At 48.3% G+C, this 11,955-nt stretch overlaps 1 protein-coding gene across 1 annotated transcript in view; it reads left to right on the top strand.

Moving 5' to 3' along the window:
- The first annotated feature begins 2,583 nt into the window (after nt 1–2,583).
- The window catches only part of CPN1 (carboxypeptidase N subunit 1), a 29,390-nt gene continuing 20,018 nt past the window's right edge, over nt 2,584–11,955 (top strand). Inside the window, exons 1-2 of the mRNA XM_032768049.2 lie at nt 2,584–3,150; nt 8,408–8,604. Of these exons, the coding sequence (XP_032623940.1) occupies nt 2,928–3,150; nt 8,408–8,604 (420 nt within the window). The 5' untranslated portion in view covers nt 2,584–2,927. The remainder of the gene's footprint in view (nt 3,151–8,407; nt 8,605–11,955) is intronic.

Genomic DNA, 11,955 nt, shown 5'->3' with positions numbered 1-11,955 from the left:
GCCTTACAAGGGGAGCAGTGGAGGCAGAAAACCTAACTTGTTTTAAGACTAAACTTGGAAAGTTTGTGGAGGAGATGGTATGATAAGACAGCCTACAATGACAAATGGCAACTGCATTAGCAAAGATGTCCAATGGACAGAGATGGGAAGGGCTCTGAGTTATTACATAGAATTCTTTCCCAGGTGTTTGGCTGGTAGGTCTTGCCCACATATAGTCAGGATGTAACTGATTGCCGTATTTGGAGTCAGGAAGGAATTTTCCCCCAAGTCAGATTGGCAGATATTCTGGGGGGGCTTTCCTTCCTCTGCGGCATGAGTACTGGGTCACTTACTCATGTGACCTAGAGTAAATGGTGGCATCTTGGTAACTTGAAGTCTTTAAATCAAGATTTGAGGATGTCAGTAACTTAGCCAGTCCCTTCCGACCTTAAAGTCTACGAGTAAATAGGTGTGTATCAGGATTCATCATACACAGATAAATCCAAGTATACATATAATTTCCTTTGTACCTTAGGTTTTTTATTAATAATTATTACTTTAATTTAATAATTTTGAAAATGAAATATAACACTAAATCTGGTTCAAAAATTTTAGGCAGAACATCTTTCCATTGGAAAATGCAGTTTCATTAAAATCAAAGTATTTTGCAGGAACTTGTTGATTTTGACAAAATTTGGGGTGGGAAAAGGTCTACATTAACTACTGTGACTTAATTGAAATGAAAAAGAATGTGGGTGATTCAATAAGGTAAAAACAATTCATTTTGATTATTTTGTTTTGATTTTTGTATTATATTTTTAAAAATCCGAACATAATATATTATTTAATATTTTCAATTATATTGTTTTGACATTTTTGAAAAGAAACATTATGATGGTCACAAATTGAAAATTTTCCTAATTTCTATCCCACAGGAAAATTCATCTTTTGGTTCTGATTCAGAAAGAAAACAAATGTCAAAATATCAGAATTTCTGATGGAATGGAAATTCTATTTTTCAACCACCTCTATTTAATGCACTATGAAACATGAACAAGTCTGTATTACATTTCTTTGGAAGGAGCATCACATCTTTCTTTCCTTGTGACATTCCAAAGATTTCAAGAAAACACAAAATATATGGAAAAATCAGATTCAACTAAAGATAAAAACTTGAAAGCCAAATGAAAACTCCTGCTTGCACCCTAATGAAAACATCAGCTGTTCTTGATTGACCTGNCCCCCCCCCCAAAATTCTGGCGCCCTAGGCCATTGCCTAAGTCGCCTAAATGGTAGCGCCAGCCCTGGACCTGGTGCCGTGGACTGGGAACCTGGGGTGGGGGCCAGCATGAGAGAAGGCACCAAGACAGGGGCAGACAAAGGATACACTGGCCTGGGTGCAGTGAAGGGGGTGACGGCAGAGTGTGATGTGTAACAAGATCTAGAGGCTGGTGCAGAACTGTGCGCAGCGGGGTCAGGAAGTTTATTTTGAGTGGAGGGATTCAGTGAGCAGGGGATGTGGCAGGACTGACCCAGCCAAACGAATTTCTAGTGGTGGCTGGGGGTAGGAGGATACTCCCACCTCTCTTGGTGCTGCAGGCTGCAGATAGACCTGTCTGGCCTGATTTGCCTACCAGCCTACAATACTTGCTTTAGTAGCAATAAACAGCCATTCCCCAGAATCATGCTGCACTTACATTGAAAATCCTTGCAGAATGATGGAGGAAATGGAGCCCAGAAGGGTGCCGCATGGATCCCCTTCTCCAGGGTGTGGGGAATGGGTGCTGTGCAGCACCCATTCCCTGAGGGGTGGGGAGAGACAGGTGGTTTATGGAGTGGAGGGGCATGGGGAATAGGTTACATGAGGGATCCTTTCTCAAGGTGTGCGCAGATGGTCCTGAAGGTTCCTTGTGTTGTCTGCTCCTGACCAAGACAGACATTTCGCTCTGGGACATGGGGAGCAGGGACGGCCCATGGAGGAGCTGCTGGGGGCAGAAGTTATAAACCTGGGACTGAAACAGCACTTAGCTCTGAACTGCCCCACTCTGCACCGTGAGCAGGGCTGGTGGAGCAGACTTCTCCTGTGGGAGTGATGGGCACAGCATCTCACATCCCAGTGGGGATAGGGAGGGAGGGGCACGAAGCCCTGCTCCTAACTGGCAAATTTTTCTTGACCTCAAATACTTTGGCGTTGGTTGGTTTGTTTATCTAACCCAGTGTTTTGGCTGCTGTGGTCACTAACGGGGTGGCACGGGCAGTGGCTGGAACTTTGGGAATGCTGGCTCTGTGCTCAGCTCCAGCCCTCCCTTCCTGGGTGGTGTTCCCCGCTATGAAATAGGCCATAATGATGCCAACCTGTCCTTTGTAAAGGGCATTGGGACCCAGAGCTGAGAAGAACTGGATATTATTGCTGGCAAGTGCTGTGAAGGCCAAGTCACTGATTCCCCCCAGATGTCCTGTTCCTCTGGTCTCTGAACAGGGCTCCTCTTGCATTTGGTGTCCCTCTTCTGTTCTCTTTCTTGCTTTGCAAGACAACAGACATGGGAGCTGTGGGGTCTTTGTGTCTCCTGAACCCCACAGCAGCCAGCTGTCCAGCCCTGCGCTTCTCCTGCAGTGACAGTGGCTTCAGGGCCCTGTTTACCATCCAGTTAATAAATGAACAGGAATCAGTGAAACTTTCCAAACACAGAGCTGGCTCTGTAGTGATCCTGGCTCTGGGGTGGGTGGGAGCCCTGATGCTAAAGCTCAGAGCTGGAAAACATTCCAAGCTGTGTGGGGGCATTCGCAGCCCAGTTCCAGAGACTCTTTCCCTGACCCCAACCCCCACCGCCCAGCAGGTGCAGTGGGCTGGCACTTGGCTGTGAAACTGGAGAGAGCTGGTTTGAGTTTGCACTTTAGTTCCTGTCAGGAAGGGAGCTCTGTGATTTGAGTTAATCCCAGTGCTAAGGATGTCTCAGTTGCTCTGGCCTCTTGTGAAATTTCTGCTTCTGATCGAAGTGGCAGCCTCTGTGAACTTTTTCCACCACCGCTATGAGCAGCTGGTGCAGGCCCTGTTCAATGTGCACAACGAGTGTCCTGATATCACCAGGATTTACACTATTGGCCGCAGCGTCCAGGGGAGACATCTCTACGTCCTGGAATTCAGTGACAACCCTGGAATCCACGAACCTTGTAAGTACCAAATGAGAGGAGGTTCCTGGAGGAGGGGGCCTGTGTCTGTGCAGGCTACTGTCTGTGCCATGCCAACCCCCACCCCACAGATCGTTCTACATGGTACAGGTTATGGGGCCAGACTGCTTCCTCCAGGGAAGTCACTGTCAGGCAGCGCTCTGGTGCTTTCCTGACAGCCCTAGACTGTGCTATAATCAGTAGCCTCCATGTTCAGCGTGGTCCAGAGAGCCCATATTGTAAATGTAGGCACACAACGCCCACTTCAGCAAGTGGGATAGTAGGTCCCATAACCAGGGAGACAGGACGCAGCAGGTATGAGGGTTGACAGGGACCCAAAAGCCTGTGGCCATGGAGACAGCTAGAGGTTACCTCTGCACGTGGGGAGGAGCCTTAGCCCAGTCAGGCACACTAAATGGGACTCCGAGTTTTAAATCCAAGTGAATTTAATGATGAAGGCGCCAGCTGGATTTCCCATTGGGCTCCTCTGTTTCACTGCCCTAGTTAGTAATTGCCAGTTTTTCACATCACCCTGACCCACCCAGGGCACTGTGCTAGGCAGAGGTGATCTGTGATGGGAGGGAGAAAAGACAAGGTCCTCCACCACCACCATGCTGGCTGGCAGAGTCTGTGATGGGATGGACTGGCCTAGCCCCTCCACAGGGCACTGGGCTGGGCATGTGTTGCCTGTGATGGGAGGGCGGGACAGGCCATGGTGGGGGGCTGAAGTCCTGCACTGAGTCTGACCTGCCATGACATACAGAGGGCTGTGAGTTGGTGCAGAGTTTAAACTTGGCTTTAATAGACTAAAATCTCTGTCTAAAGCAGTTTCTCACCCAAAGCAATCTCCCACCATTACTAACCAACATAGCTAGGGTCCAACTTGTGTGAATGCAGAAGCACTGTCCTTTTCTGCTTCCTCGGTGAGGATGAAAAATATGTCTCTTTACCTTTCTCTTATACCCCAAAGTCCATTGTTTTCGTCCCCCAAATCAGGATGACCCCCGATAACTCTTTCCAGGGCTGCTGGTTCCAAGTTGTCTTTGTGTTCTCCTGTTGACTCCATATGCAAAAATGGGCTTCCATTGTATTGGCTTACAATGCTTAATTTACATAGTTGACAGTGAGACAGGTGAATCATCTTTTGTCTCAAAACCTGTTTGTTATCCCTGTCTTGATTTGGAGTTTAAAACATGTTTAGTATATATACACAACTTCTTAAATAGCATTCATCCGCACATCCTGGCATGGTTCTGAGGATCAGCATGATGTAAGATTTCATTAGATACCTCACAGGACCCGTTTTGGATCAATACTGTGAAAACAGCGCGTCAGGTGTGGTGGCTTTGTCAGGCCTGATAGCAATTGCTGTAACAAAACGAAGTGGGCATTCACCCATGAAAGCTTATGCTCCAATACATCTGTTAGTCTTTAAGGTGCCACAGGACTCTGCCGCTTTTTACAGATCCAGGCTAACACGGCTACCCTTCTGATACTGTAACAGAAAAGTGAGCCCTTTGCCAGTTGGCACTGAGATGTTCTTAGGGTCACAGGTGCTTTCTCTGCTTTGCAGACAAAACCTGTCAAATTTAGATTGGATTGGCTGCCCCATGTGAGCAGAACCTGCTGGAGTGGGGGGAAGGCAACCTCTCCTCTGGGTGAGAGGCTGTCCATCTTCTGACTCCAGGAAGTCCAAGGTGCTGGGGAGAGTGCAATCACAGCCTGTGCTTCATTCCTACTTCTTCCCAGCTGGTGAAATCAAGCAGGGGATGCTGCATCCACTCTCAGGAGCCCAACAGCACCTCCTCTGGGGCCTGGGCAGACGGTGAGGTACTAGCACTCTCCAGCAAACAGCTTGGCCCTTACCAGGAGACAGTCTCCTAACACTCATAACTACTTACTACCCTGCTCTAGCCTTTTAGACTGCTAAGGGTGAGCTCTGCATATGCCCTAGTGCACATGCAGAGGAGCCAGGCCTGAGGCTGAATGTCTACACCACAATTAAACAGTCCCTTAGCCCGAGTCAGCTAGCACGGGCCAGCTGTGGGTTTTTAACTGCAGTGCAGAGATACCTGGGGACAGGAGGGGGAACAATTGAGAGGCTTATGGTGACTCACCTCTGCAATCACTAGAGCTCAGATTGCCCTGACAATCCAGCCTCGGCCTGAGAGTGGCAGGGAGATGGCTCTGGTCATGAGAATCAGTGAATTAAGCCCCCATGTCCTCACTGAGTTTAAAATTCAGTAAAGACGAATGCAAAGTACTTCATTTAGGAAGGAAAAATCAAATGCACAACTACAAAATGTGGAATAACTGGCTAGGTGGCAGTACTGCTGAAAAGGATCTGGGGTCATAGTGGCTCACAAATTGAATATGAGCCAACAGTGTGAAGAAGTTATGAAAAGGGCTAATAGGAGTGTCACATGTAAGATATGAGAGGTAATTGTCCCTCTCTACTTGGCACTGGTGAGGCTTCAGCTGGAGTTCTATGCCCAGCACTGGGCAGCACACTTCAGGAAAGATGTGGACAAACTGGTGAGAGTCTAGAAGGGAGCATCAAAAATGATCAGAGGTTTAGAAAACCTGATCTATGGGGAAAGGTTAAAAAAACTGGGCTTGTTGAGTCTTGCAAAAAGCAGACTGAGGGTAGGTAATGTGATAACAGTCTTCATATAAGTTAGGGGCTGTTATAAAGGAGACTGATCAATTGTTCTCCATGTCCACTGAAGGTAGGACAAGGAGTAATGGATTTAATCTGCAGCAAGGGACATTTAGGTTAGATACATTAGAACCTCAGAGTTATGAACACCAGAGTTACGAACTGACCAGTCAACCTCACTCCACATTTGGAACCAGAAGCACCCAATCAGACAGCAGCAGAGACCCACCCCATCCCCACCCCAACAAAAAGATACAGTACAGGACTATGTTAAAGGTAAACCACTAAAAACAAAAGAGATGTTTAAAAAAAGATTTGGAAAGGAAAGAAACTGTTTCTGTGCTTGTTTCATTTAAGTTAAGATGGTTAATAGCAGCATTTTTCTTCTGCACAATAAAGTTTCAAAGCTGTATTAAGTCAGTGTTCAGTTGTAAACTTTTAAAAGAACAACCATTACATTTTGTTCAGAATTATGAACATTTCAGAGTTACGAACAACCTCCATTTCCAAGGCATTCGTAACACTGAGGTTCTACTGTATTAGGAGAATCCTTATAACTAGAAAGCCAGTTAAACTGTGGAATAGGCTTCCCCGTGGCTGGAGGTTTTTAAGAACAGGTTGGACAAATGCTTCTCTGGGATGGTCTCACTATGCTTGGTCCTTCCTTAGTGCAGGTGTCTGGGTTTGTGCTCCCAAGGCCCTGTCCAGTCCTACATTTCTATGCACAGGTGCCAACTTTCAGGTTTCCCTGGGGTACTCAACCCCTGCTCAGCTCCAGGCCCCGCCCTCACTCCACCCCTTCCCTCAGACCCCCACGCCACCTCTTCCTGCCCCCACTATGCCCTCACCCCGTCTCTTCCCGCCCAGTTGTGCCCCCTCCCCCAAGCACACCCTGTCCCTCGCTCCTCCCCCTCCCACCCAGCACCTCCTGCCCGATGGAACAGCGCAGCGGGTGGAAAGCGCGGGGCAGGCGGGGGAGGAGTTGTTTAGCAGAGCGCTGGGGGGAAGGGGAGAACTGGCTGCCAGTGGGTACTAAGCACCCACTAACTTTTTTCTGTGGGTGCTCCAGCCCTGGAGCACCCACGGAGTCGGCACCTGTGTTTCTGTGATCCTAGGATATATTTAGCCATTAGGTCCTAGGGGGTGGCTGCGGAGCCAGGCACAACTTGCTAGCGATTTGGTTAACAGCCACTGGAGAAGGGCTCAAGGTGGGTACAGGGCACAATGCTCTCTGGTGAGGGATGATGCACTACAGGAGTCTGCCCTGCCCCCTCCCTCGTACACTGGGTTCTCTGCCTCTGGAGGAGATGAGAAGGGACTCTGGCCTAGACGCTTGGCCTGGTTCTCATCAGACCCTTTGCCTTCCCTGTTTGGCTGAGGTTATGGTCTGAGTAAGAGCTGGCCCTGATGATTACTAAGAAATTCCAAAGAGTGTAGAGTTCAGTGTCTCATTTACTCATGTGGATGGATGGCACCGGTGCTCTGGGATCTCTCCAGCTACGTGGTGCAATTCAGGCCCTGTCCTTGGCTAATAAATCCACATTCCCCCATATGCCGTTCCCACCCCCCCGCCGTGACTGTGTCGCTCCCTAGAACTGAACGCTGGAGAGCTCATGGCAGGCTGCTCTCAACAGGGGACTCCTGCAATAAGCTTACTATCATTACGCTAACAGAACAGGCTGTGCAGAGCTCAAGGGAGGGAGTCCCAGCCTCCTCAGGCCCACATCCAGCACTGGCCAGAGGGAGCTTAAGAGGGTTTAATGGGGCAGCTCTTGCTTTCAATGCATCTCTATAGGAAAGAATCTGGGGGTGGGCCAAGGCTGAGAGAGTGAGTTTATCCTGCAGTTTAATTTAAAACATCTTGAGGCTTGTGAAGTCAGGAATAGGACATGCCAACGAGCAGCACGGAGAACAAACAGTGAAGGGGAGTTCTGGGCCGAGAGAGACCGGCACAAATAGCTTGCTCTTCATGGAGTTTGAGCCAGTGACTCCCCTGCTCCCTCTGTATCAAAGTCGTGATGCCCCTGCACCCCCTCCAGCTTCAGAGCACCCCATGGTTCTGATGAGAACTCTTCTGCACCTGCCCTCCCCACCCCAGTGTCTGAACAGTGACACTTCCACCCTCCCCCCCGTACTAGAGCAGTGACCCTCTGTTCAATGTGTTATGCTGCATTTCTTGTCCTAGTCTGATTCTGATCAGTGGTTAAGCAACCACTGTGTTCTGCTGTGGCAGTGGCAGTGTCTCAGTGGTGAGCCATGCTTTTGGGGTAGGTCCCTCTTCTGCTGCACTTTGACAGTGGAGGGGTTGAGCAGTGCAAGAGACTGCAGATACTATTATTGATTAGTGAGTTTACTTATTAAATGAAAGAGAACATTATTACTTATCTGAGTACCTAGGAGCCCCAGTCCTGGCCCAGGACTCCATTTGCTAGGGGTGGTACAAACAAACCATTTGGGTCATTTGTTGGTTCTGCTCAGAGGTGTCACTGGGTTGCCCCACTGAATGTTGGCTCCCTGTTCATGGGGAGTGTCTGGCTCCGTACCATATCTCAGCCCCCACCTCCTTGTTTATGGTGTCACTGGGTCTCTTGTTTTTCCCAGTGGAGCCAGAGTTCAAGTATGTTGGGAACATGCATGGGAACGAGGTTCTGGGCAGGGAGCTGCTGCTCCAGCTGTCTGAATTCCTGTGTGAGGAGTATCGCCAGCGGAACGAACGGATCACACGGCTCATCTGGGACACACGCATTCACATCCTGCCCTCTATGAACCCAGATGGATATGAAGTGGCTGCCAACCAGGTACCAGGCAAGCATTCTCCTCATCTTACCTGGCAAGGGCATGTCATGCCCTTGTGCTGTAGGACCCTAGTGCCTCTTCCACCAGTAATTGCCCAGGATGAATAGAAAATAATAGCACAGGCATGTAGGGGCAAAATCCGAAAGGTACAACATGAGTTATACCTAGCAAGGGACACAAAAGGCAATAAGAAGAGATAGATTAAGGAACATGCAGATCCACTACTTAGTGGGGATGGAGAGCTAACAACAGACATCAAAAAGGCTGAGATATTTAATGCCTATTTTGCTTCCATCTTCACCAAGCTGGAGGGGTTGCAAAAACTTTGGAGGACAAGATTAGAATTCAAAATGACCTGGACAAGTTGGAGAATTGGTCTGAATTCAGGAAGCTGAAATTCAGTGACGACAAGTGTGAAGTACTTTACTTAGGAAGTAAAAATCAAATGCACAGCTACAAAATGGGAAATAACTAGCTAAGTGGTAGCATTGCTGAAAAGGATCTGGGGAGGTACAATGGGTCACAAATTGAATGAGTCAACAATGTGATGCAGTTGCAAAAAAGGCTAATATTTTCAAGGGTATAGTAACAGGAAGATTGTATGTAAGACCTGGGAGGTAGTTGTCCCACTATACTCAGCACTGGAGAGGCCTCAGCTGGAGAACTGTGTCCAATTCTGGGCCCCACACTTTAGGAAAGTTGTGGACAAATTTGGAAAGAGTCCAGAGGAAAGCAACAAAAATGATAAAAGATTTAGAAAACCTGACCTATGAGGAAGGATTTTTTAAAATGAGAATCTTTAGTCTTGAGAAAAGACTGAGGGGAGAGGACTTGATAAGTCTTCAGAATTGTTACCGGCTCTTATAAAGAGGACTGTGATCAATTGTTCTCCATGTCCACTAAAGGTAGGACAAGAAGTAAGGGGCTTAATCCACCGCAGGGGAGATTTAAGTTAGATAACAGGAAAATCTTTATAATGCTCAGGGGAGTTAAACTCTGGAACAGGCTCCCAATGGAAGTTGTGGAATCCCTGTAATTGGAAATTTTTAAGAACGGGCTGGACAAACACCTGTTGTGCTCAGGCAGAAGTAAACCTGGACCATCCCCAGGAGACTGAACTAGATGACCCTTCCTGCTCTACGTGTCTATGATTGCAGGGCGAGACCATCATTCTGCTCTCTTCTACCTGCACCCTCCAAATCCCTAGTCTCAGCTTGTGTTTCATTCCATCCCCCTGCCCTTGCTCCCTCAATGTGTGTTTCACCCAACTTGGACCCCATCCTGGGGACCATGGGTCCTTCAGCACATTTCACCCCAACCTTGACCTCCAAAACGTCCAGGTCCTCAGCCTGTAATTTACCTCACTTGGGCACCTCACCATTATGTCTGTGGCTCTATTGTTTCCATTGTTGCTACAGATTGTGGACTTTACAAGTCTTCAGGGAGCTGACTCTTTTATTTGTATTTCAGTCTCCAGAGCTCAGCTAGCTCTGACCTGCATCTGCCCTCTCTGAGTGACAGACTGGGAGCTGACCAGGAAACCTGCTGTCCTCCTTTATTCTTGCTCTGCATTGTGTGGGGTGGGTGTCAGATATTAAAGATCACAAGAGCCATGGTGCTGTCAATGGATTGTAGAGAAACCCTGTATCTGGACATCTGACTCTAACCCTGCAGAAGTTACAGGCACTGGGCTGCTCTGCCCTTGCTAAATCCCACAGCAGCTGCAGGGTGGGAGGGTAGACCATAGCCCCCAGGCTAAGCAGGTAAGTGATTCATTTAAGGGGACACCTCTCTGCTGCCCAAGAAGGCAAGTTGCTGAATCCACACAGTGTTGGGGGCATGTTCCCTATACAGCAGGGAAAACAGGCAGCTGAGAAATATTGACAAGAGCAGGATGGGAGGAAGACTGGTCCTGTGACTAAGGAAGGCTAGGGCCATCAGATTCTCTGGTCCAGATAAGCAGTGCTCAGTGCTGAATCAGGAGTGTTGTATGCGAGGGTAAAGTAGCTTTCCACCCCCTTATAGCCCCCCAAATGAAGCCAGTTCAGCACCCAATGTGAATTGGAGTAGCCCTAATCTGATAGAAAATTGAATGCATAGGAACATAGGAATCGCCAGACCAAATAATTGGCAAGATCTATTGTCACAGAGTAATGGGACCAGCCCCTTGTGAAGTAGCTGCTTCCTACCCTGAGGGAAGTGGGGCAAAGGGGAGTCACCTGGTCCTTATCAAAGGGCTCTTCGAGCTCAGTCTGGAAGTAGAACCACATGGACTGGTGGCGGGCTCTTGTGGAAGGCCCTGAGCCAGTGTCTGTAGGAGGCTGAGTACTCCAAGCAGTACTGGATTTACCATGGTGCCAATGGCTCCATATCGCCGGGCCCAAGCTCACAACACCCCATAACACTCGCTCCCTCCCCTTGCGCAGCGCTGCAGAAGCAGAGGATCAGAGTGAGCAGCAGGGATCCAGCATGGGAGCTGAGAACTCACAGGACCCTGGGAGCTGTAGTTCCTTGGCCAGCTCCTGCCTATAGAGCCAACCCTGGAGCGGGGAAGGAACTACATTTCCCAGCATTCCCTTGGTCGCTATCAAGAGGAAAGGGAGGGAGGATGCTGAGACCCCATGTGCTGCAGCTTGCTGTGAAAGAGGAGCTGGCTGCTAGAAGGGGTTGGCCCTGTGAATGAGGAACAAGTGTGCCCAAGGAGTAGAAGATATCACCCTGAGAAGGCTTCCCCAGACTGGATATGAGATGCTGGTGTGACCTTGCCTGGCAGCCCCCAAAGAAGGAACTGAGTGGACTAAAAGGACAATGCCCCTCTCTATGTGAAGCCTAGCAAGGGAGGTATGTGGATCCCACCAGAAGTTAAAATAAATAAGGGAGGGGAGGCTTTACTAGAGGACCTGGCAGCTTCAGATACAGTACCAGGCATGTAGGAGAATTTCTACATCTGAGCCATGGAAGCAGAACAGGCTGCTGTTACTTCATTTCTCCCAGATCAAATATGCGGATCCACTGTAACTTGCTGTAGGAAAAGTAGAATAAAATTGAGCAGCAAATGCTGGCAGCTCCCGAGTGCTGACTAGGACTGGAATTGCTATTTTCAACAGTCATTACAATTTTTTTTAATTTTTTTTAGTTTTGTTTGTTTAAAAGGAAGACAGTAATATTGAATTGGTAAATTCCCCATAGAAACAAAGAATGGAATATCAAAGGCACCTCAACTTGTCCTTATTTATGTAGGACAGTCTTATAATATGGATCAGCCTTGGAATTGCCACCCTTCCCTTGACTAGCAGCTGCAGCTGTCTAAGGCTGGCCTCTGGCAATTGGCCTCATGGCTGTAGCAAGAGAAG

The sequence above is a fragment of the Chelonoidis abingdonii genome, chromosome 16 (assembly GCF_003597395.2).
Source record: "Chelonoidis abingdonii isolate Lonesome George chromosome 16, CheloAbing_2.0, whole genome shotgun sequence".
In the NCBI taxonomy this organism is placed as follows: Eukaryota; Metazoa; Chordata; order Testudines; family Testudinidae; genus Chelonoidis; species Chelonoidis abingdonii.
The sequence above is the reverse complement of the archived record's forward strand: the minus strand, read 5'-3'. Positions and strand labels throughout refer to the sequence as shown.